The 26,434-nt window shown below is 48.6% G+C and overlaps 1 protein-coding gene across 1 annotated transcript in view; it reads right to left on the bottom strand.

Annotated features, from left to right (window-relative positions):
* Positions 1-26,434, bottom strand: part of C21H16orf89 (chromosome 21 C16orf89 homolog) — a 58,359-nt gene that overhangs the window by 9,459 nt on the left and 22,466 nt on the right. Inside the window, exons 3-8 of the mRNA XM_038763197.1 lie at positions 17,847-17,996; positions 14,363-14,513; positions 13,558-13,675; positions 5,819-5,954; positions 4,507-4,608; positions 1,137-1,223 (exon numbers count right to left, since the gene is read on the bottom strand). Of these exons, the coding sequence (XP_038619125.1) occupies positions 1,137-1,223; positions 4,507-4,608; positions 5,819-5,954; positions 13,558-13,675; positions 14,363-14,513; positions 17,847-17,996 (744 nt within the window). The remainder of the gene's footprint in view (positions 1-1,136; positions 1,224-4,506; positions 4,609-5,818; positions 5,955-13,557; positions 13,676-14,362; positions 14,514-17,846; positions 17,997-26,434) is intronic.

Below are 26,434 nucleotides of genomic sequence, written 5' to 3'. Positions count from 1 at the left end.
GAGCAGCTGTGGCTTAGCGGAAAGATCATGGGCTTTGGAGTCAGAGGTCATGGGTTCGAATCCCAGCTCTGCCACTTGTCAGCTGTGTGACTTTGGGCAAGTCACTTAACTTCTCTGGGCCTCAGTTCCCTCATCTGTAAAATGGGGACTAAGACTGTGAGCCCCACGTGGGACAACCTGATCACCTTGTATCTTCCCCAGCGCTTAGAACAGTGCTTGGCACATAGTAAGCGCTTAACAAATACCAAACACCATTATTAAGAGCGGGGGATGGCTTGGAGGGGAGTGAGCGCGATGCTGAGGGTGGGAGGTTTGGGATGGTGGCAACAGAGAAGCAGCGGGGCTCAGTGGGAAAGAGCCCGGCTTTGGAGTCGGAGGTCACGGGTTCAAATCCCGGCTCCGCCCATTGTCGGCTGTGGGACTTTGGGGAAGTCGCTTCACTTCTCTGGGCCTCAGTTCCCTCGTCTGGAAAATGGGGATGAAGACTGGGAGCCCCAGGTGGGACAACCTGATCACCTGGTGACCTCCCCAGCGCTTAGAACAGTGCTTTGCACATAGTAAGCGCTTAATAAATGCCATCATAAGAGAGGAGAACAGGGGTGCGGCGAACAGAGGGATGGGGTCGTTGAACTGAAGGCCTCCAGCCCCCCATATGTTGCCAACTTGTATTTCCCAAGCACTCAGTACAGTGCCCTGCACCCAGTAAGCGCTCAATAAATATGACTGACTGAATGAATGAATCCCAAATCTCCATTCAAAATGGCAGAGAAGGTTCTTCCCCCCAACCCAGTCAACCCGCTCCGTCCTCTTTTCCTGATCCTTCCTTTTATTTGGCTGGATTCCCGGCGGAGGCACCTAATAAATTCCTGGTACTTAATCCGATTACGCTGCCGTCAAACAGGGGGTCATTCTAGCAGAGGGATAGGGAAAGGTCGTGGAATTCAAGAGCAGTAGCCTCCCGGCCCTGCTCCTGAGGGAAAGCAGCTTCCATCCTCAATTTTCCGGCGCTGCAGTTTCCCACGTATATGTAAGTGCTTAGTACAGTGTTCTACGCACCATAAGTGTTCAGTAAATCCCCCCGATGGATGTAGCTTCCGTACATACCGGGAGCACTAGGAAAACATCGCCGCTTTTACCTGCAAATCCTTTATCTCGCCTCTTAACTCTTCTTAAAAATTGCCGTTCATTCCCACCGACTCGGGTCACTGGACTCGAATTCATATCTGACGAGAGGAAATAATAATGATGATGATGATGATGGCATTTGTTAAGCGCTTATTAGGTGCAAAGAACTGTTCTAAGCGCTGGGGAGGATGCAAGGCGATGAGGTCGTCCCACGGGGGGCTCACAGTCTTCATCCCCATTTTCCAGGTGAGGGAACCGAGGCCCAGAGAAGCGGTGTGACTTGCCGAAAGTCACGCAGCTGACGATTGGCGGGGCCGGGATTTGAACCCATGACCACCGACTCCAAAGCCCGGGCTCTTTCCACTGCGCCACGCTGCTTCTCTGGGGAAGTGTAATTAAAGAAAAATTCCTGGGACGGGCTCTTTCCACTGAGCCACGCTGCTTCTCTAGCGAAGTGTAATTAAACAAAAATTCCTGCGACATCCCAGGGTCTCCGTGGCCCTTCATCCTGGCCAAAGTAGCCCCCCTAGAGCTACTTAGAAGGCGCGGGGCGTCCCATAATGTCCAAAGGGCCCGGTTTCTCCCTCCGGGGATGGACAGGATCCCTCCCACCGATGAACCCCACTGCTGCACTCCTTCGGAGGTTTCCACCCCGCCTTGTCTCTCAAATAATCACCCTCAAAAAGCAAGCTCAGAGGTGTTGTCTTATCTCCCTCCCGGCCCTCAGCTCCCCTGGAAGAGCGTCTCCCGAGCCTTCTGCACCGGCAGCCCCAAAGTGCTGTGTGTTTTTTTTCTTTTAATCCAGAAATCGGAAGGACGTTCGATGAGTCTCTTAGGTAAGAGAGAATTTGGATCCCAGACACTTTTCCCTTTCCTCGAACACTTCCCCTTTCCGGTTTCCTGGAACCGTCCCGGTGTACAGTACATTCTCCCGGCACATTCCCCCTCTCTTCTCTCTGGGCCTTCCAAGTTTCTCTTTACAATCAATCAATCAATCAATCGTATTTATTGAGCGCTTACTATGTGCAGAGCACTGTACTAAGCACTTGGGAAGTACAAATTGGCAACACATAGAGACAGTCCCTACCCAACAGTGGGCTCACAGTCTAAAAGGGGGAGACAGAGAACAAAACCAAACATACCAACAAAATAAAATAAATAGGAGAGATATGGACAAGTAAAATAAATAACTAAATAAATAGAGTAATAAATAGCATAATATAGTCTGGCTATTATTCTAAGCTCCCGGAAATGGCCGGGGGAGTTTTACCCCATCCAGACCCTCCCTTCGGGCCTTCTGGATGCCGGGGCCGAACGGCTGCCAATCCAAACAATCGTTATTCCCGCCCGGGGATAATGACTGTGTTGAGCGCTTACGATGCACCAAGCCCTGTACTCAACGCTGGGGGAGATACTCTTGGGGCTCATAGTTTAAGTTAGGGGAAGACTAGGCATTGAATCCCACCTTTGTGCAGAGGAGGGAACTGAGGCCCAGAGAAACGAAGTGACTTGGTCAAGGGCACACAGCGGGTAAGTGGCAGAGTCATAATTAGAACCCAGATAATAATAATGATAATAATTGGCATTTGTTAAGCGCTTACTATGTGCAAAGCACTGTTCTAAGCGCTGGAGAGGATACAGGCTGATCAGGTTGTCCCACGTGGGACACACACAGTCTTAATCCCCATTTTACCCCATTCTCCCCCTTTTAGACTGTGAGCCCACTGTTGGGTAGGGACTGTCTCTATGTGTTGCCAATTTGTACTTCCCAAGCGCTTAGTACAGTGCTCTGCACATAGTAAGCGCTCAATAAATACGATTGATTGATTGATTTTACAGATGAGGTAACTGAGGCCCAGAGAAGTTAAGTGACTTGCCCAAGATCACACAGCAGACATGTGGCGGAGTCGGGATTCGAACCCATGGCCTCTGACTCCAATGCCCGTGCTCTTTCCACTGATCCACGAGATCCCTTGACACCTCAGCCCGTGCTCTTTCCACTGTGCCATGCTCCTTCTCAGTATCAATAATAATAATGTTGGTATTTGCTGAGCGCTTACTCTGTGCCAATCACTGTTCTAAGCCCTGGGTGGGGGGGAGGAATACAAGCAGAGAAGCAGCGCGGCTCAGTGGAAGGAGCCCGGGCTTTGGAGTCAGAGGTCATGGGTTCGAATCCCGGCTCCGCCACTTGTCAGCTGTGGGACTTTGGGCCAGTCACCTCACTTCTCAGGGACCTCCACTGTAAAAAAGGGGGATGAAGACTGGGAGCCCCACGTGGGGCAACCTGATCACCTTGTATCCCCCTCAGCGCTTAGAACATGCTTGGCACATAGTAAGCACTTAATAAATGCCATTATTATTATTATTATTCTCTGGGTGTCAGTGACCTCCTTTGTAAAAAATGGGGATGACGACTGGGAGCCCCACGTGGGGCAACCTGATCACCTTGTATTTCCCCTCCCCCCCCAGTGCTTAGAACAGTGCTTGGCACATAGTAAGCACTTAATAAATACCATTATTATTATTATTATTTATACACGGTGATCAGGTTGTCCCACAGGGGGCTCCCACTCTTCACCCCCATTTGACAGGTGAGGGAACTGAGGCACAGCGAAGTGAAATGACTTGCCCAAGGTCACCCAGCTGGCAAGCGGCGGAGCCGGGATTAGAACCCACGACCTCTGACTCCCAAGCCCGGGCTCTTTCCACTAGGCCACTCTGCTTCTGATCCTGCTGGGATCCAGGTGAGGACCTCGGCTCCTCTCGGTCCCAAAACGGAGAGCTTTTCTCCCGCCACCCGTCCCTCCGAAACTGTCTCCCAAGTCGCCATTCAAAATGGCGGAGGGGCTCTTCCTCCAGTTGACCAGCCCCAACCCCTTTTTCTGACCCGACCCTTTCTGCGGTTGGTTGGCGGCACCTGAGAAACTCCTGGTGCTTAGTCAAACCGGCCTGCCCTCAGGAAGGGGGTCGTTCTAGCAGCTTCTAAATTTTTTCTTCCTCCATTTCCTCTGCCCGGGCCTCGCCTTGATCAATCAATCAATCGTATTTATTGAGCGCTTACTGTGTGCAGAGCACTGTACTAAGCGCTTGGGAAGTACAAGTTGGCAACACATAGAGACATGAGTGACCTTCCCGATTCCTCGCCCAGATCCGCACGAGAGGGTGGGTAGTTCCCGATTCCTTTCCCACGGCCTCGGCCTCTAACTTGTCTGCTGATGTCTCTTCCCTTCTCCCGCCCCAGGATCCGGAGCCCTCCGCCGTCGCCCATCACCTTCCTCAAATTCCCCGGCTAGAGTCAGCCCTCGGACGCGTCTGCAGGGACGGGCGGGGAGTCCTTCCCTCCATGTCCTCCGCGGCTCCAGGGACGGACGCCTTACTCACCGGGCTTCCCGAAGCATCCTTCCGGCCTCTGCCAGGTGAGGATGGTCTCCAGCCAGCGGGGCTTGTAGAAATCGGAGAAGCCGCAGATGCCGCAGAACATAACTGAAGAACAAGCACAGAGCTGATGAACTTGTTTCGTGATTCTCCTTCTCCCCCCTCGTCCTTTCTGCCTCTGTCCCCTGTCAGAGCCTCGACAGCGTGCGTCCCCAGAATCCCTAGGGTGGGATAATAATAATAATAATAATAATAATAATAATAATAATAATAATGGCATTTATTAAGCGCTTACTATGTGCAAAGCACTGTTCTAAGCGCTGGGGAGGTTACAGGGTGATCAGGTTGTCCCACGGGGGCTCACAGTCTTCAATATCAATCAATCGTATTTATTGAGCGCTTATTATGTGCAGAGCACTGTACTAAGCGCTTGGGAAGTACAAATTGGCAACATATAGAGACAGTCCCTACCCAACAGTGGGCTCACAGTCTAAAAGACTTCATCCCCATTTTCCAGATGAGGGAACTGAGGCCCAGAGAAGTGAAGTGACTTGCCCCAAATCACCCAGCTGACAAGTGGCGGAGCCGGGATTTGAACCCACGGCCTCCGACTCCAAAGCCCGGGCTCTTTCCGCTGAGCCACGCTGCCGCTGCCGGGATGGGCTGAGGAGAGCCATGTCGGGCTTCTGGGTCCATTCTGGGCTCTGCCTCATTTGACTCCCGACGAGGTTTGGATTACGGATAAGCACTTAGTACAGTGCTCTGCACATAGTAAGCGCTCAATAAATACGATTGATGATGAACGCGCGTTACGGGCACTGCTATTTGAGGAAGAGCCCTGTAGACATTTTGGCTCAGGATATTCATTCTATCCCATGCCCGGAAGGCTCTCAATTTCTAAGGGTCGATAAGCGTCTCGAGGAGGCTGGTCCAAGTGGCTCAGTGGAAAGAGCCCGGGCTTTGGAGTCCGAGGCTGTGGGTTCAAACCCCGGCTCCGGAGGCCGATTGTCAGCTGTGTGACTTTGGGCGAGTCACTTAACTTCTCTGGGCCTCAGTGACGTCATCTGGAAAATGGGGGTGAAGACCGTGAGCCCCCCGTGGGACAACCCCATCACCCTGTAACCTCCCCAGCGCTTAGAACAGTGCTTTGCACATAGTAAGCGCTTAACAAATGCCATTAGAATAATAAAAAACAAATGCCATCATCATTATTATTATTAAATACAGAAGGCTGGGCCATAGAGAAGGCGGCCGGGTACGTGCGTGGCCCGAAACGGGCGACGTAGACTTTTCTGGAGACAGAGAGACGGCGACCTACTATTTTCCATGAAGAGATCACGATCGGGAACCCGGAATCCGGCCCTTTCGATGGCCAAGTTCACTCTCATCACGTCTCCGCATAAACGGTTCTTGTAATAGCGGCTGTGGACGAACAGGTCCCCTGAGCAGCCTTTCTAGGGATGAGAAGACCAGGAAACGCAACTTCAGCCTCCGGGGAGGGGAGCGATTCGGCGTTGCTACGGGGAAAGCCTGCAAACAAGTTGTCGCTGCGTTGGAAACGGCTTCACATCCAAGCCGTCACCAAAACCTGCCGGTCTCAGCTCCGCAACATTGCCAAGATCCGCCCTTTCCTCTCCATCCAAACTGCTACCCTGCTCATTTAAGCTCTCATCCTATCCCGTCTGGACTACTGCATCAGCCTTCACTCTGATCTCCCATCCTCGTGTCTCTCCCCACTTCAATCCATACTTCATGCTGCTGCCCGGATTATTTTTGTCCAGAAACGCTCTGGGCATATTACTCCCCTCCTCAAAAATCTCCAGTGGCTACCAATCAATCTGCGCATCAGGCAGAAACTCCTCACCCTGGGCTTCAAGGCTGTCCATCACCTCACCCCCTCCTACCTCACCTCCCTTCTCTCCTTCTCCAGCCCAGCCCGCACCCTCCGCTCCTCCGCCGCTAATATCCTCACCGTTAGGCCTCGTTCTCGCCTGTCCCGCCATCGACCCCCGGCCCACTTCATCCCCCGGGCCTGGAGTGCCCCCAATCCCTCTGCCCCTCTGCCAAGCTCGCTCTCTTCCTCCCTTCAAAGCCCTGCTGAGAGCTCACCTCCTCCAGGAGGCCTTCCCAGACTGAGTCCCTTCCTTCCTCTCCCCCTCGTCCCCCTCTCCATCCCCCCCATCTTACCTCCTTCCCTTCCCCACAGCACCTGTATATATGTTTGTACGTATTTATTACTCTATTTATTTATTTATTTTACTTGTACATATCTATTCTATTTATTTGATTTTGTTAGTATGTTTGGTTTTGTTCTCTGTCTCCCCCTTTTAGACTGTGAGCCCACTGTTGGGTAGGGACTGTCTCTATATGTTGCCAATTTGTACTTCCCAAGCGCTTAGTACAGTGCTCTGCACACAGTAAGCGCTCAATAAATACGATTGATGATGATGATGATGATGGAAAGAGTCCTTCCGCCAGGATGCTTCCCGCAAGACGTCTCCCAGTTTGTAATTTGTTCCATCGGGCTTCCTAACTTCGGTCCTGCCACCCTCCCAAATAAATAACTCCTTCCCTTTTTGGGAGCTAATGAGGGGTCACCACCGCGAGCCACACCGAGGTGACAGGAACTCTCCGCCGCTTCTTTCCATCTAGACTGTTGGGTAAGGACTGTCTCGAGATGTCGCCAACTGGTACTCCCCAAGCACTTAGTACAGTACTCTTCACATAGTAAGCGCTCAATAAATACGATTGAATGAATCTGTCACCAAAGAAGAGCCTCTGGCCCTTCTTCTCGCCTGAGTTTCCAAGGTTCTTCCCACAAGCATTTGGAGAGTGAGCCCACATACATTCAGTCGTATTTATTGAGCGCTTACTGTGTGCGGAGCACTGGACTAAGCGCTTGGGGAGCACAAGTTGGCAACAACCAGCTCACACAACTCCACTGGAGGGTCCGGCTATCAGTCAATCACTTAATGGTATTTAGCGGGCCATTATTATTATTATTGTTAGAAGCCGCGTGGCTCAATGGAACGAGCCCGGGCTTTGGAGTCAGAAGTCATCGGTTCGAATCCCGGCTCCGCCACTTGTCAGCTGGGTGGCTTTGGGCGAGTCACTTCACTTCTGTGGGCCTCAGTTACCTCATCTGTAAGATGGGGGTGAAGACTGTGAGCCCCCCGTGGGCCAACCTGATCACCTTGTATCCTCCCCAGCACTTAGAACAGTGCTTGGCACCTAGTAAGTGCTTAACAAATGCCATCATCATTATTATAATTATTATTATTGTTGTTATTGTTATAGAAGTTACACAGCGTGGCTCAGTGGAAAGAGCCCGGGCTTTGAAGTCAGAGGTCATGGGTTCGAATCCCGGCTCCGCCACTTGTCAGCTGTGTGACTTTGGGCAAGTCACTTCACTTCTCTGGGCCTCAGTTACCTCATCTGGAAAATGGGGGTGAGGACTGTGAGCCCTACGTGGGACAACCTGATCGCCTGGTATCCTCCCTAGCGCTTTGCACCTAGTAAGCGCTTAACAAATGCCATCATCATTATTATTATTATTGCTGTTGTTATTGTTATAGAAGTTCAATCAGGCAAATCCAGCGGGTGGAACAGTGCTGTGCACATAGTAAGCGCTTAACAAATACCATCGTTATTATTTTCAGCAATCATCTTTATTGACCGCACTGTACTTTGTGCTTGGGCGAGTACAATACAGAATAATTATAGTAGTCGTTAAGTGCCGGGCACTGTACTAAGCGATGTGCTCTGCACACAGTAAGCGCTCAATAAATACGATTGAATGAATGAATGCGCTAGAGCCAAGGTAGTAAGGCGGGACCCAGCTTCTAGGGCTCATGATCTTTATCCCCATTTTCCAGATGAGGTCACTGAGGCCCAGAGAAGTGAAGGATGGGATTAGAACCCATGACCTGACTCCAAGGCCTGGGCCTATCCACTAAGCCCCGCTGCTTCACTGATAGAGCTGGGAGATGCATCCCCTGCCCACAAGGAGCTTTGCCTCATCTTAGGACGATGATGATGATGACGACGGCATTTATTAAGTGCTTACTATGGGCAAAGCCCTGTTCTAAGCGCTGGGGAGGTTACAAGGTGATGGGATTGTCCCACGGGGGGCTCCCAGTCTTCATCCCCCTTTTCCAGATGAGGTCACTGAGGCCCAGAGAAGTAAAGTGACTTGCCCAAAGTCACACAGCTGACAAATGGCAGGGCCACACAGCTGACAAATGGCAGAGCCAGGATTTGAACCCATGACCTCTGACTCCAAAGTCCAGATGAGGTCACTGAGGCCCAGAGAAGTGAAGTGACTTGCACAAAGCCACACAGCTGACAACTGGCGGAGCTGGGATAATAATAATAATAATAATAATAATGATGATGGCATTTGTTAAGCGCTTACTAGGTGCAAAGCACTTTCTAAGCGCTGGGGAGATTACAAGGTGATGGGGTTGTCCCACGGGGGGCTCACAGTCTTCATCCCCATTTTCCAGATGAGGGTACTGAGGCCCAGAGAATAATAATAATTATAATAATGATGGCATTTGTTAAGCGTTTACTATGTGCAGAGCACTGTTCTAAGCGCTGGGGGGGATGCAAGGTGATCAAGTTGCCCCACGTGTGGCTCACAATCTTAATCCCCATTTTACAGATGAGGTAACTGAGGCTAAGAGAAGTGAAGTGACTTGCCCAAGGTCACACAGCTGACAAGTGGTGGAGCCGGGATTTGAACCCATGACCTCTGACTCCAAAGCCCCGGCTCTTTCCACTGAGCCACGCTGCTTCCCTTGAGATTAAGAGCGCAAATCCAAGTGCACCCATATTTGGTATTTAAGTGCTTTTCTTGCCTTAGACTTGTACTTCCGAAGCACTTAGTACAGTGCTCTGCACACAGTAAGCGCTCAATAAATACAGTTGAATGAATGAATGCTGTAGAGCATCTCCAACCCATAGCAACTCCAAGGACACATAATAATAATAATAATAATAATAATAATGGCATTTGTTAAGTGCTTACTGTATGCAAAGCACTGTTCTAAGCGCTGGGGGGGAAATGCGAGGTAATCAGGTGGTCCCACGGGGGGCTCACAGTCTTCATCCCCATTTTACAGATGAGGGAACTGAGGCCCAGAGAAGTGAAGTGACTTGCCCAATGTCACACAGCTGACAATCGGCGGAGCTGGGATTTGAACCCAGGACCTCTGACTCCAAAGCCCGGGCTCTATCCGCTGAGAAGGGATGCGGGCCTTGGTAGCGCGAACTCACTCCTCTCTAGCTCTGAGGGATTTACGGGGATTTAGGTTTTTCCAAAGATCCCCCGAAAGCCGTGAATTTTAGCCCTTTTCTGTCAACCCAGAACAAGGCAGGAGGTGGAGTTTCTGTTCATCTGTTCCTCCAATGTGGCATTCATTCACTCATCCATTCAATCGTATTTATTGAGCGCTCACTGTGTGCAGAGCACTGTACTAAGCGCTTGGGAGGTACAAGTCGGCAATATAGAGAGACGGTCCCTAACCAACAACGGGCTCACAGTCTGGACGGGGGAGACAGACAACAACACAAAGCACGTGGACGGGTGTCAGATCGTCAGAATAAATAGAATTAAAGCTAAATGCACATCATTAACAAAATAAATAGAACAGTAGACCCATAACTAGTCCATGAACGCGTCTCTCCCAGAACACCCCACCTTCAACTGCAGTCGTTCGGGTAGTGAATCCACGGAGTTTTCAGTCTAGAAAAGGGACAGAATGGGGCTTCCCAGCATGGCCCTAGGAGTCATTCATTCATTCATTCGATCATATTTATTGAGCGCTCACTGTGTGCAGAGGACTGGACTAAGCGCTTGGGAAGGACAAGGAGTCAGAAGAGATATAGCTTCAATTCTTTTTCGTTCTGCCGATTCTGACACCCGTCCCCACGTTCCGTTCCGTTGTCGTCGTCGGGTAGGGACCGTCTCTATACATTGCTGACTTGTTCTTCCCAAGCGCTTAGTCCAGTGCTCTGCACACAGTAAGCGCTCAATAAATCCGACAACGAATGAATGAATGAAGTCAGCGCTTAACAGATACCATGATTATTATTATTATTATTATTTGGGGCCTAGTCTATTTATTTTGTTAATGATGTGCATCGTACTTTATTTCTATTTGTTCTGATGACTTGACACCTGTGCACATGTTTTGTTTTGTGGTCTGTCTCCCCCTTCTAGACCGGGAGCCCGTCGTCGGGTAGGGGCCGTCTCTATATGTTGCCGACCTGGTCTTCCCAAGCGCTTAGTACAGTGCTCTGCACACAGTGAGCACTCAATAAATACGATGGAATGAATGACTGAATGAACCCAGGTCACGTGGCTCCCAGGCTCGTATTCTTTCTACTAGGCCCCGCTGATCCTCCTCGCTGCGTGTAATTCACTAAAATGAATTACAGAGCGGGGAAATGGCAGAACATAGAGTTAGGTACCCAAGTGCTGTGGGGGAGATGATCAAAATGTTTAAGCGGAACAGCCACGGGCGCAGAGGTGACACGGAAGGGAGAGCGTCTCTATATGTTGCCAACTTGTACTTCCCAAGCACTCAGTACAGTGCTCTGCACACAGTAAGCGCTCAATAAATACGATTGATTGATTGAGAGTGAAGAGGGGAAAGGAGGGTTCAGCCAGGGAAGGGGTCTTGGAGGAGGTGTGATTTTTAGGAGGGTTTTTAGGGAGATGAGAGTGTCGTTAGGACAGATATATAGCGGGATGGGGAGTTCCACGTCAGAGGGTAGACACGCACAAAGGAAATAGACAAGGTGGAGGTTCGGTGAGCAGATTGACGTTAGAGGGGCAAAGTGTGTAGCCCGAGTTGATTAAGAGATCAATAAGGCTTGAGGAGCGAAGAAACCGGGGCGGGAGGCCGCTGATTCCGTGCCTTAAAGTCGAAGGTGAGGAGATTCTGTTTGATGTGGAGATAATAATAAGGACGATGGCATCTATTAAGCGCTTACTACGTGCAAAGCACCGTTCAAAGCGCTGGGGAGGTGACAAGGTGAGCAGGCCGTCCCACGGGGGGCTCACAGTCTTCATCCCCATTTTCCAGATGAGGGAACTGAGGGCCAGAGAAGTGAAGTGACTCGTCCAAAGTCACACAGCTGACAAGCGGTGGAGCCGGGATTTGAACCCGTAACCTCTGACTCCAAAGCCCGGGCTCTCTCCCTTGAGCCACGCTGCTTCTCAGCTAGACTGGCAACTATTGGAGGTTTTGGAGGAACGGGGAGGTGTGGACTTAATTGGGGTTTTTTTTGAAAAATGATGCAGGGAGCAGAGCGAAGTGTGGATTGGAGAGGAGAGAGAGAGGAGAGAGAGAGAAGAGGCAGGGAGGTCAGTGAGGGGCGTAAAAACACTCAGGGATAAATGCTTGGATCAGTGTTGTAATAATAGTAATAACAATGGTATTTGTTAAGCACTGTTCTAAGGGCTGGTGGGGGGGGGGGATACAAGGTGATCAGGTGGTCCCACATGGGGCTCTCAGTCTTCATCCCCATTTTCCAGATGAGGGAACGGAGGCCCGGAGAAGTGAAGCGACTTGCCCAGACGGCGGAGTCGGGATCAGAACCCACGACCTCTGACTCCGAAGCCCGGGCTCTTTCCACTGAGCCCCGCTGCTGGGACGGAGCTCTGCCCACGGTAAGCGGTCGATAAATACCACGGAGTGATTGACCGATGGATGCGAGCGTGCCGGAGAGACGGGTGGAAGGAGATATGGGAGAGGGAGGTGAAAGATTAATGGAAGAAGGCCTCCTGGAGGAGAGGAGATTTCGGGAAAGTCGGCAGAATATTCGCGCCTCAAGCCGAGAAGGGAACTGGGGAAGGAGAGAGGGGAGCGGAGCAGGGTGAGGTGACACGCGTGGAAGACGCGGGAAGTTAATGGGGAACGAAAGGTCAAGCAAAAACTCCTCCCTCTCGGCTTCAAGGCTGTCTATCACCTCGCCCCCTCCTACCTCACCTCCCTTCTCTCCTTCTCCAGCCCAGCCCGCACCCTCCGCTCCTCTGCCACCGCTCACCTCCTCACCGTGCCCCGTTCTCGCCCGTCCCGCCATCGACACCCGGCCCACGTCCTCCCCCGGGCCTGGAATGCCCCCAATCCCTCTGCCCATCCGCCAAGCTAGCTCTCTTCCTCCCTTCACGGCCCTGCTGAGAGCTCACCTCCTCCAGGAGGCCTTCCCAGACTGAGCCCCTTCCTTCCTCTCCCCCTCGTCCCCCTCTCCATCCCCCCCATCTTACCTCCTTCCCTTCCCCACAGCACCTGTATATATGTATATATGTTTGTACATATTTATTACTCTATTTATTTATTTATTTATTTTATTTGTACGTATCTATTCTATTTATTTGATTTTGTTAGTATGTTTGGTTTTGTTCTCTGTCTCCCCCTTTTAGACTGTGAGCCCACTGTTGGGTAGGGACTGTCTCTATATGTTGCCAATTTGTACTTCCCAAGCGCTCAGTACAGTGCTCTGCACATAGTAAGCGCTCAATAAATACGATTGATGATGATGAATACCCTCCCTCCGCACATCCGCCAAGCTAGCTCTCTTCCTCCCTTCAAGGCCCCACTGAGAGCTCACCTCCTAAAAGAGGCCTTCCCAGACTGAGCCTCCTTTTTCCTCTCCTCCTTCCCCTCCCCAAAGTATATATGTTTTTACAGATTTATTACTCTATTTTACTTGTACGTATTTACTGTTCTATTTATTTTGTTAAAGATGTGCATTTAGCTTAAATTCGATTTATTCTGACGACTTGACACCCGTCCACGTGCTTTGTTTGGTCGTCCGTCTCCCCCTTCTAGCCCGTTGTCGGGTTGGGACCGTCTCTGTAGGTCGCCGACTTGTACTTCCCAAGCGCTTAGTCCAGTGCTCCGCACACAGTCAGCGCTCAATAAATACGACTGAATGAACGGACGTGAATCGGCAGCCTGTTCTGTGAGCGTCAGGTTTCCGGGTCCGTCAGTCCACGCGTATTCCGGGCCCACGAGGGAATTCCAGGGCCCCGGATTTAATACTCACCATTTCAGCCAACATAAAGTAGAGGACCTGGTGAGACAACGCATAGCCCTGGGTGTCAGGCTGGGTCATAAGATCCCTGCAAGACTCAGTGACGGTGCAGGGCTTCCCGTCCTCCTGCCTGGGGAGCAGATATTTCAGAATAATAATAATAATAATAATAATAATAATAATAATAATAATAATGGCATTTGTTAAGCGCTTATAATGTGCAAAGCACTGTCCTAGGCGCTGGCACTGTTCTAAGTTACGGAGCGGGGGAAGAACCACGGACGGGCCCAGAGCAAACCGGTGGCCCGGCCCCTCGAGGCAGGGCAAGAGCCAGAAACGGTGGACGGAGAGAAGCAGTGTGGCTCAGTGGAAAGTGCACGGCTTTGGAGTCGGAGGTCGTGGGTTCAAATCCCGGCTCCGCCAATTGTCGGCTGTGTGACTTTGGGCGAGTCGCTTCTCTTCTCTGGGCCTCAGTTTCCTCAAGTGGAAAATGGGGATGAAGACAGGGAGTCCCCCTGTGGGATAACCCGATCACCTTGGAACCTCCCTAGCGCTTAGAACAGTGCTTTGCACATAGTAAGTCCTTAATAAATGCTGTTATTAGTATTAAATCATGTCGGAATGGCTAGGATTGAAGGGACGGTCAAATTGGGATAGGGCAGGGCATGACCGTGTTGCCAACTTGTACTTCCCAAGCGATTAGTACAGTGCTCTGCACACAGTAAGTGCTCAATAAATACGACAGAATGAATGAATGACCGGGCAGGGAGCTTCGCCCGGCCAGGACGGCGGGAGAGGAAAAGACGATCACACTCACCAGGTCCCCAGCAAGAAGGACATGCATGAGTCACTCAGCTCCTCGGAAAAAGAGTCCGACTTCTCCGAGAAGTGGTCCACCGCGGTGATGTCCGTGTGATCCCAGGAGTGAGAGAGCTTCCAAAACCCCGCCTGGAGAGTCTGATTGAATTCTGGAAGGGCGGAATCGGCCGGTGACGGGAAGGCGAAGGGTCGCCTCGTCCGGCCTCGGCTTCGCCCCGATCGCCAAGGGTTCTCAGCTCCCTCTTGGAGGAACATCCCTTGGCCAACATTGAGCTGTTTGGGGTCGGGGGCTCGTATCTCGTCAAGAGAGGCACGCGCATCTTGTCAAGAGAAGCCGCGTGGTTTAATAATAATAGCATTTACTAAGTGCTTACTGTGTGCAAAGCACTGTTCTAAGCGCTGGGGAGATTACAAGGTGATCAGGCTGTCCCACGGGGGGCTCACAGTCTTCATCCCCATTTTCCAGATGAGGGAACTGAGGCCCAGAGAAGTGAAGTGACTTGCCCAAAGTCACCCAGCTGACAGGTGGCGGAGCTGGGATTTGAACCCACGACCTCGGACTCCAAAGCCCGGGCTCTTTCCACTGAGCCACGCTGCCTCTCCTCGTTAGCTTATTAGAACACTGCGTCTCCCATTCTCCAGAACAGTACTTCCCGAGCGCTCAGTACAGTGCGCTGCCCACAGTAAGCGCTCAATAAATACGATTGAATGAACGAATGAATGAATGCCCTCCCTCCACACATTCATTCATTCATTCAATCGCATTTATTGAGCGCTTACTGTGTGCAGAGCACTGGACTAAGCGCTTGGGAAGTCCAAGCTCGCTCTCTTCCTCCCTTCAAAGCCCTACTGAGAGCTCCCCTCCTCCAAGAGGCCTTCCCAGACCGAGCCCCCTTTTTCCTCTCCTCCTCCCCATCCCCCCGGCCCTACCTCCTTCCCCTCCCCACAGCACCTGGATATATGTTTGGACAGATTTATCACTCTATTTATTTTACTCAGATATATTTATTCTTCTATTTATATTGTTAATGATGTGCATCTAGCTTTAATTCGATCTGTTCTGACGATTTGACGCCTGTCCACATGTTTTGTTTGGTTGCCCGTCTCCCCCTTCTAGACCGCGAGCCCGTCGTCGGGTAGGGACCGTCTCTCTACGTCGCCGACTTGGACTTCCCAAGCGCTCAGTACAGTGCGCTGCACACAGTGAGCGCTCAATAAGTACGATTGAATGAATGAACGGATCCCAGGGCCTTCCGGGGGACGGAGGGCTGTTCGAGTCTGTGGTTTCCTTAGCGCCAATCCTTGCCAAAAAATTCCCTCTGCCTCCCACCGGCCCCGAGACGAGGGCCGGGCGAATCCGCGGTCATCGTCGGCCTCTTCCAGGGCCGGGCTCGCTCGGCTCCGCGGGCTTGGCGGTCCTGGTGCCAAGGTTGGCAGGTTGCGGGGCAGAGGGGGTTCCAGATGTGGGATCCAGATCTAGAGAATCAATCAATCAATCGTATTTATTGAGCGCTTACTATGTGCAGAGCACTGGACTAAGCGCTTGGGAAGTCCAAGTTGGCAACATAGAGAAGCAGCGTGGTTCGGTGGAAAGAGCCCGGGCTTTGGAGTCAGAGGCCGTGGGTTGAAATCCCGGCTCTGCCAGTTGTCAGCTGTGTGACTTTGGGCAAGTCACTTCACTTCTCCGGGCCTCAGTTACCTCATCTGTAAAATGGGGATTAAGACTGTGAGCCCCCCCGTGGGACAACCTGATCACCTTGTAACCTCCCCAGCGCTTGGAACAGTGCTTGGCACAGAGTAAGTGCTTAATAAATGCCATTATTATTATTATTATTATTGTATCTACCCCAGTGCTTGGAACAGTGCTTGGCACATAGTAAGCACTTAAGAAATACCAACATTAATTAATTAATTTGGAGTCAGAGGTCACGGGCTGAAATCCCTGCTCTGCCACTGATAAGCTGTGTGACTTTGGGCAAGTCACTTCACTTCTCCGGGCCTCAGTTCCCTCATCTGTAAAATGGGGATTAAGACTGTGAGCCCACCGGGGGACAACCTGATCACCTTGTCACCTCCCCAGAGCTTAGAACAGTGCTTTGCACACAGTAAGTGCTTAATAAATGCCATTATTATTATTATTATTGTATCTACCCCAGTGCTTAGAACAGTGCTTGGCACATAGTAAGCACTTAAGAAATACCAACATTAATTAATTAATTTGGAGTCAGAGGTCACGGGCTGAAATCCCTGCTCTGCCACTGATAAGCTGTGTGACTTTGGGCAAGTCACTTCACTTCTCCGGGCCTCAGTTACCTCATCTGTAAAATGGGGATTAAGACTGTGAGCCCCCCCGTGGGACAACCTGATCACCTTGTAACCTCCCCAGCGCTTGGAACAGTGCTTGGCACAGAGTAAGTGCTTAATAAATGCCATTATTATTATTATTATTGAATCTACCCCAGTGCTTAGAACAGTGCTTGGCACATAGTAAGCACTTAAGAAATACCAACATTAATTAATTAATTTGGAGTCAGAGGTCACGGGCTGAAATCCCCGCTCCGCCACTGATCAGCTGTGTGACTTTGGGCAAGTCACTTCACTTCTCCGGGCCTCAGTTACCTCATCTGGAAAATGGGGATTAAGACTGTGAGCCCCCCGGGGGACAACCTGATCACCTTGTCACCTCCCCAGTGCTTAGAACAGTGCTTTGCACATAGTAAGTACTTAATAAAAGTCATTATTATTATTATTATTGTATATACCCCAGTGCTTAGAACAGTGCTTGGCACATAGTAAGCACTTACGAAATACCAACATTAATTAATTAATTTGGAGTCAGAGGTCATGGGCTGAAATCCCCGCTCCGCCACTGATCAGCTGTGTGACTTTGGGCAAGTCACTTAACTTCTCTGGGCCTCAGTTACCTCATCTGGAAAATGGGGATTAAGACTGTGAGCCCCCCGGGGGACAACCTGATCACCTTGTCACCTCCCCAGTGCTTAGAACAGTGCTTTGCACATAGTAAGTACTTAATAAAAGTCATTATTATTATTATTATTATTGTATATACCCCAGTGCTTAGAACAGTGCTTGGCACATAGTAAGCACTTAAGAAATACCAACATTAATTAATTAATTTGGAGTCAGAGGTCACGGGCTGGAATCCCCGCTCCGCCGCTGATCAGCTGTGTGACTTTGGGCAAGTCACTTCACTTCTCCGGGCCGCAGTTACCTCATCTGGAAAATGGGGATTAAGACTGTGAGCCCCCCGGGGAACAACCTGATCACCTTGTAACCTCCCCAGAGCTTGGAACAGTGCTTCGCACAGAGTAAGTGCTTAATAAATGTCATTACTATTATAATTATTATTATTATGTGGGACTTGGGACATCCCAGTTTCACTGCGCGACGCATCGACGGGCCTCGATGACATCCCCGGGTGACCTCAGCCCTTCCGCGCCTCGAACGGCCCCCCACCTTACTTTTTAAGTAGCCAGAGTCCTGCAGCTCGAGGAAGTCAATGGCCCCGGTGATGAGCGACGACAGTTCGGAGCCGATCTTCTCTGCTCGTAGGCTCAGAGACCGCACGGCGGGGTTTGCGGCCCACTTGTCTTGGACGCCTCGCAGCTGAGCTGGAGAAGAGCAACCGGGGGGCCGTGAGTGGCCCGTTTTGCCGGCTCACCTCCCCACCGGGCTCTGGTTCGGAACCACCGACTCCGACCGGCCGCGGTTACTCGGTTTCTCCCTCCGGCCCATTCTCGGGGTTCCCCGAGGAGAAGACCCGGGGTCGCTTCAACTCTTTCCACTAGCCCGGCAGCATTGACACGTAAGCGGTTGGCTGGAGAGGAGATTGATCACTCTATTTTGCTCGCACATATTTACTATTCTATTCATTTTATTTTGTTAATATGCTTTGTTTCGTTGTCCGTCTCCCCCTTCTAGACTGTGAGCCCGCTGTTGGGTAAGGACCGTCTCTAGATGTTGCCAACTTGGACTTCCCAAGTGCTCTGCACATAGTAAGTGCTCAATAAATACGATTGAATGAACGAATCCCCACGCCCTACCTCCTTCCCCTCCCCACAGCACCTGTATATATGTATATATGTTTGTACGTACTTATTACTCTACTTATTTGCTTATCATCATCATCATCATTTGTACATATTTATTCTATTTATTTTAGGTTTTTAATATGTTTTGTTTCATAGTCTGTCTCCCCCTTCTAGATTGTGAGCCCGCTGTTGGGTAGGGACCATCTCTAGATGTTGCCAACTTGGACTTCCCAAGTGCTTAGTCCAGTGCTCTGCACATAGTAAGTGCTCAATAAATACGATTGAATGAATGAATCCCCACGCCCTACCTCCTTCCCCTCCCCACAGCACCTGTATATACATATATATGTTTGTACGTACTTATTACTCTATTTATTTACTTATTTCATTTGTACATATTTATTCTATTTATTTTAGTTTTTTAATATGTTTTGTTTTGTTGTCGGTCTCCCCCTTCTAGACTGTGAGCCCACTGTTGGGTAGGGACTGTCTCTATATGTTGCCAACTTGTACTTCCCAAGTGCTTAGTCCAGTGCTCTGCACATAGTAAGCGCTCAATAAATACGACTGAATGAATGAATCCCCCCCACCCTACCTCCTTCCCCTCCCCACAGCACCTGTATATACGTATATTTGTTTGTGCGTACTTATTACTCTATTTATTTACTTATTTCATTTGTACATATTTATTCTATTTATTTTAGTTTTTTAATATGTTTTGTTTTGTTGTCGGTCTCCCCCTTCTAGACTGTGAGCCCGCTGTTGGGTAAGGACCGTCTCTAGATGTTGCCAACTTGGACTTCCCAAGTGCTTAGTACAGTGCTCTGCACACAGTAAGTGCTCAATAAATACGATTGAATGAATGAATGAATGAATGAGTGTGCATAAATGAGAGAGGGGAGAGAGACAGAGAGAACCAGAGACACAGAGGGAGAGAAAAGGGATGCGTTGACACATAAGTGCTTGGCTGGAGAGGAGTGTGCGTAAATGAGAAAGAGAGGGGAGAGAGACACAGAGAAACAGAGACAGAGAGAAACAGAGACACAGAGGGAGAGAAAAGGGGTGTCTTTTTTATAGTAATAATAATTCGGCTATTCGTTACGTGTTTACTATGTGCCTCGCGCTATACTGAGCACTGGGCCCCACATAGAATCAGGCCCCACATTCGTTCATTCAGGCGTATTTATCGAGCGCTTACTGTGTGCGGAGCACCGGACTAAGCGCTTGGGAAGTCCAAGTCGGCGACCTAGAGAGACGGTCCCTACCCAACGACGGGCTCGCAGTCTAGAAGGGGGAGACGGGCAACAGAACAAAACACGGAGACAGGTGACAAAATCATCAGAAGAAATCGAATTAAAGCTAGATGCACATCAACACGATCAATAGACTGGTAAATGTGTACAAATGAAATAAATTGAGTAATAAATCTGGACACATATATACAAGTCAGAAGAAATAGAATTAAAGCTAGATGCACATCATTAACAAAATCAATAGAATGGTAAATGTGTACAAGATGCACATCATTAACAAAATCAATAGAATGGTAAATGTGTACAAGTGAAATGAATAGAGTAATAAATCTGGACACATATATACAAGTCAGAAGAAACAATTAAAGCTAGATGCACATCATTAACAAAATCAATAGAATGGTAAATGTGTACAATTTGCACATCATTAACAAAATCAGTAGAATGGTAAATGTGTACAAGTGAAATGAATAGAGTAATAAATCTGGACACATATATACAAGTCAGAAGAAACAGAATTAAAGCTAGATGCACATCATTAACAAAATCAATAGAATGGTAAATGTGTACAATTTGCACATCATTAACAAAATCAGTAGAATGGTAAATGTGTACAAGTGAAATGAATAGAGTAATAAATCTGGACACATATATACAAGTCAGAAGAAACAGAATTAAAGCTAGATGCACATCATTAACAAAATCAATAGAATGGTAAATGTGTACAATATGCACATCATTAACAAAATCAAAAGAATGGTAAATGTGTACAAGATGCACATCATTAACAAAATCAATAGAATGGTAAATGTGTACAAGTGAAATGAATATAGTAATAAATATGGACACATATATACAAGTCAGAAGAAATCGAATCAAAGCTAGATGCGCATCATTAACAAAATCAATAGAATGGTAAATGTGTACAAGTAAAATAAATAGAGTAATAAATCTGGACAGATATATACAAGCCGGAATAAATAGAATTGAAGCTAGATGCACATCATTAACAAAATCAATAGAATGGTAAATGTGTACAAGTAAAATAAATCGAGTAACAAATCTGGACACATATATACAAGTCAGAAGAAATAGAATTAAAGCTAGATGCACATCATTAACAAAATCATTAGAATGGAAAAAGTGTACAAGTGAAATGAATAGAGTAATAAATCTGTACAGATATAGATGTCAGAAGAAATCGAATTAAATCTAGATGCACATCATTAACAAAATCAATAGAATGGTAAATGTGTACAAGTAAAATAAATAGAGTAATAAATCTGGACAGATATAGACAAGTCAGAAGAAATCGAATTAAAGCTAGATGCACAACATTAACACAATCAATAGAATGGTAAATGTGTACAAGTAAAATAAATAGAGTAATAAATCTGGACACATATATACTAGCCAGAATAAATAGAATTGAAGCTAGATGCACATCATTAACAAAATCAATAGAATGGTAAATGTGTACAAGCGAAATGAATAGGGTAATAAATCTGTACAGGTATAGACAAATCAGAAGAAATCGAATTAAAGCTAGATGCACATCATTAATAAAATCAATAGAATGGTAAATGTGTACAAGTAAAATAAATAGAGTAATAAATCTGGACACATATATACAAGTGCTGTGGGGAGGGGAAGGAGGTAGGGCCCGGGGTCTAAATAGGAAGAAGAACAGAGAGAAGCAACGTGGCTCAGTAGAAAGAGCCCGGGCTTTGGAGTCAGAGGTCGTGGGTTCAAATCCAGACCCCACCGATTGTCAGCTGTGTGACTCTGGGCAAGTCACTTCACTTCTCTGGGCCTCAGCTACCTCATCTGTAAAACGGATATTAAAACTGCAAGCCCCTCGTGGGACAACTTGCATCCTCCCCAGCGCTTAGAACAGTGCTTTGCACATAGTAAGTGCTTAATAAATGCCATTATTATTATTATTATTATTATTATATCGAATCCCCATTATATAGATGAGGGAATGGAGCGATGCAACCAAGTTCAATCAGCAGACAAGTGGAATTAGAACCCAGGCCTTCCGACTCCCAGGCCACTTGGCTCGTTCCACTAGGCCACATGGCTTCCCTGATGGGATTTTTGCGGAATCTGGTAAGCGCTTACTATGTGTCGAGCATGGTTATAATAATAATAATAATAATAATAATAATAATGGCATTTATGAAGCACTGACTAGGTGCAAAGCACTGTTCTAAGTGCTGGGGAGGATACGAGGTGATCGAGTCGTCCCACGGGGGGCTCCTAGTCTTAATCCCCATTTTACAGATGAGGGCACTGAGGCCCAGAGAATAATAATAATAATAATAACGGCATTTATTAAGTGCTTACTATGTGCAAAGCACTGTTCTAAGCACTGCGGAGGTTACAAGGAGATCAGGTCGTCCCACGGGGGGCTCCCAGTCTTCATCCCCATTTTACAGATGAGGGAACTGAGGCCCAGAGAATAATAATAATAGTAATAATAATGGCATTTATTAAGCGCTTACTATGTGCAGAGCACTGTTCTAAGCACTGGGGAGGTTACAAGGTGATCGGGTCGTCCCACGGGGGGCTCCCAGTCTTAATCCCCATTTTCCAGATGAGGGAACTGAGGCCCAGAGAAGTGAAGTGACTCCCCCAAAGTCACACAGCTGACAGTTGGTAGAGCTGGGATTTGAACCCATGACCTCTGACTCCAAAGCCCGGGCTCTTTCCACTGAGCCATACTGCTTCTCTGTTTATTTATATTGATGCCTGTTCATTCATTCCTTCATTCATTCATTCAATCATATTTATTGAGCACTTACTGTGTGCAGAGCACTGTACTAAGCGCTTGGGAAGTCCAAGTCGGCAACATATAGAGACGGTCCCTACCCAACGACTGGCTCACAGTCTAGAAGGGACTCACAGTGTTTGGATGTGTATATATCTATAATTCTGTTTATTTATATTTATATTAGTGCTTTGCACATAGTAAGCACTTAATAAACGTCATTATTATTATTGTTTGGCTGTGTATATATCTATAATTCTATTTATTTATATCGATGCCTGTCTACTTGTTTCGATGCCCGTCTCCCCCCTTCTAGATCGTAAGCCCGATGCGGGCAGGGATTGTCTCTCTTGATTGCTGAATTGAACTTTCCAGTGCTTAGTACAGTGCCCTGTGCCCAGTAAGCGCTCAGTAAATACAGTTGAATGATTGAAGGAAAGTCAAGAAGGTGCGTAAGCCATCGGGTGGACGGCTCCGCGGAGCCGTTGGATGGGGTTCACCTAATTGGGAGTTGCCTCAGTGGACAAAATGGGTTTCAAGAGGCCCCGGAAGATGGGGAGCACTGGAGTCTGGTGGATAATTCATCTCCCCACTGTTGGGTAGGGACTGTCTCTATGTGTTGCCAATTTGTACTTCCCAAGCGCTTAGTACAGTGCTCTGCACATAGTAAGCGCTCAATAAATACGATTGATTGATTGATTGATTGATTGATCTCCCACTCTGTTTCCCAAGTGATAACGGCGGAGGATTGGGTCAACGCGCGGTCGCGAGGAAGGGTGTTATCTCTGGGGAGTCTCCCCCAGAACCGTTGGAGAGTGACTGTGAGGACCGACTCGGTTGTATTGTGTCCCCTCAAGTGCTCCGCGCGAAGAAAGCGCTCAGTAAATACCACCGATGGATTATGACAACTTCTTGAGAGGTAGAGAAGCGATAGCCTAATGGCTAGCGCACGGGCCCGGGACTCAGAGGCATCTAGGTTGTGACCCCAGCTCCCTGGGATGGGCTGCCGGGTGACCTTGGGCAAGCCGCTTCGCTTCTCGGATCCTCGGTGACCTCATCTGTAAAATGGGGATGAGGACTGTGAACCCCGTGAAATAATAATAATAATAAAAATAATAATGGGGATTAAGACTGTGAACCCCATGAACTAATAATAATATGTGAACCCCATGAACTACTACTGCTACTACTACTAATAATAATGACATTTATTAAGCGCTTTCTATGTGGAAATTTATGTTGCCAATTTGTACTTCCCAAGCGCTTAGTACAGTGCTCTGCACATAGTAAGCGCTCAATAAATACGATTAAATACGATTGATGAAAGCACTGTTCTAAGCACTGGGGAAGTTACAAGGTGATCAGGTTGCCCCACGGGGAGCCCACAGTCTTAATCCCCATTTTCCAGATGGTATAACTGAGGCCCAGAGAAGTGAAGTGACTCGCCCAAAGTCCCACAGCTGACAAGTGGCGGAGCCGGGATTTGAACCCACGACCTCTGACTCCAAAGCCCGGGCTCTTTCCACTGAGCCACCCTGCTTCTATTCTATTTATTTTGTTAATGATGTGCATTCTAGAGAAGCGGCTTGGCTCAGTGGAAAGAAGACGGGCTTTGGAGTCAGAGGTCATGGGTTCAAATCCCGGCTCCACCAATTGTCAGCTGTGTGACTTTGGGCAAGTCACTTCACTTCTCTGGGCCTCAGTTACCTCATCTGTCAAATGGGGATTAAGACTGTGAGCCCCCTGTGGGACAACCTGATCAACTTGTAACCCCCCAGGCGCTTAGAACAGTGCTTTGCACATAGTAAGCACTTAATAATGCCATTATTATTATTATTATTATTTAGCTTTAATTCTAATTATTCTGACGACGTGACACCTGTCCACTTGTTTTGTTTTGTCATCCGTCTCCCCCTTCTAGACTCTGAGCCCACTGTTGGGTAGGGACCGTCTCTATATGTTGCCAACTTGGACTTCCCAAGCGCTTAGTACAGTGCTCTGCACACCGTAAGCGCTCAATACATACGACCAAATGAATGAGTGAATGAATGTAAGGCAGGGACCGTGTCCAGCCTGATAATCTTAATAATAATAATAATCATGGTATTTGTTAGGCGCTTACTATGTGCCAAGCACCGCTCTAAGCGCTGGGGGAGATACAAGGTAATCAGGTTGGTCCACGTGGGGCTCACAGTCTTCATCTCCATTTTACAGATGAGGGAACTGAGGCACAGAGAAGTTAAGCGAGTTGCCCGAGGTCACACAGCATACAGTGCTTACTATGTGCAAGGCACTGTATTAAGCACTGAGGTGGAGAATAATAATAATAACGGTGGTATTTGTTAAGCGCTTATTATGTGCAAAGCACTGTTCTAAGCGCTGGGGAGGTTACAAGGTGATCAGGTTGTCCCTCAGGGGGCTCCCAGTCTTCATCCCCATTTTCCAGATGAGGTCACTGAGGCCCAGAGAAGTGCAGCGACTTGCCCAAAGTCCCCCAGCTGACAGGTGGCGGAGCCGGGATTTGAACCCGTGACCTCTGCCTCCAAAGCCCGGGCTCTTTCCACTGAGCCACGCTGCTTCTCTAGCCATGCTGCTACAAGTAGATGGGATTGGAACCCAGTCCCTGCCTCCACGTGGGACGCACAGTCCCAATCCCCACTGTACAGATGAGATAACCGAGGCGCAGAGAAGCCATGTGACCTGTCCAGGGTCACACGGCAGTCAAGCGGCGGAGCCGAGATTCGAACCCAGGACCTTCTGATTCCCGGGCCCGGTATCTCTCCACTCCGTCATGCTATATCTTGCATTCGCCCCAGCGCTTAGGAGAGTGTCTGGCATGTAGTCAGCACTTAACAAATACCACAATTATTATAATAATAATAATAATGATGGCATTTATTAAGCGCTTACTATATGCCAGGCACTGCTCTAAGCGCTGGGGAGGTGACAAGGTGATCCGGTTGCCCCGCGGGGGGCTCACGGTCTTCATCCCCATTTTCCAGCTGAGGGAACTGAGGCCCAGAGAAGTGAAGTGACTTGCCCAGAGTCACACAGCTGACTATATTCTAGACTGTGAGCCCGCTGTTGGGTAGGGACCGTCTCTAGATGTTGCCAACTTGGACTTCCCAAGCGCTTAGTCCAGTGCTCTGCACGCAGTAAGCGCTCAATAAATACGACTGAATGAATGAATGAACTGGCGGAGCCGGGATTTGAACCCATGACCTCTGACTCCAAAGCCCGGGCTCTTTCCACAGAGCCACGCTGCTTCTCTTATTATTATTATGTCACACAGCTGACTATCTTCTAGACTGTGAGCCCGTCGTGGGGTAGGGACCGTCTCTATATGTTGCCAACTTGGACTTCCCAAGCGCTTAGTCCAGTGCTCTGCACGCAGTAAGCGCTCAATAAGTACGACTGAATGAATGAATGAACTGGCGGAGCCGGGATTTGAACCCATGACCTCTGACTCCAAAGCCCGGGCTCTTTCCACGGAGCCACGCTGCTTCTCTTATTATTATTATTATTATTATTATTATTATTATTATTATTATTATTATTATTATTATTACAGTTCCTGGCACCACATAGGAAGCACTTAACAAACACAAACGGTGTGTCTGGACAGGAGAGACGCTGGAGTCAGAGCTGAGGCTAGCATACGTGAACAAGCGCTTAGTACAGTGCTCTGCACACAGTAAGCGCTCAATAAATGCGACTGAATGAATGAACAGGAGCCCAATCCAAGCTTCCTCGTGACTGTCAAGGAGGGGAAAGGGCCCAGAGCAGGAGGGCTAAGGCCTCGTTCCCGGAACTGCCGCAATTCTTTTTCCAGACGGAAAAATCGGGGACTTAAAATCACCCACCCTAAATTCAGGGACTGGGGGGAGACCCCTCCAGGTCGCTGAGAAAGAGTTAATAATAATAATAATAATAATAATGGCTTTCATTGAGTGCTTACTATGTGCAAAGCACTGTTCTAAGCGCCGGGGAGG

This window comes from Tachyglossus aculeatus, chromosome 21 (assembly GCF_015852505.1).
Source record: "Tachyglossus aculeatus isolate mTacAcu1 chromosome 21, mTacAcu1.pri, whole genome shotgun sequence".
NCBI lineage: Eukaryota > Metazoa > Chordata > Mammalia > Monotremata > Tachyglossidae > Tachyglossus > Tachyglossus aculeatus.
This window is presented reverse-complemented; position numbering and strand designations above follow the sequence as displayed.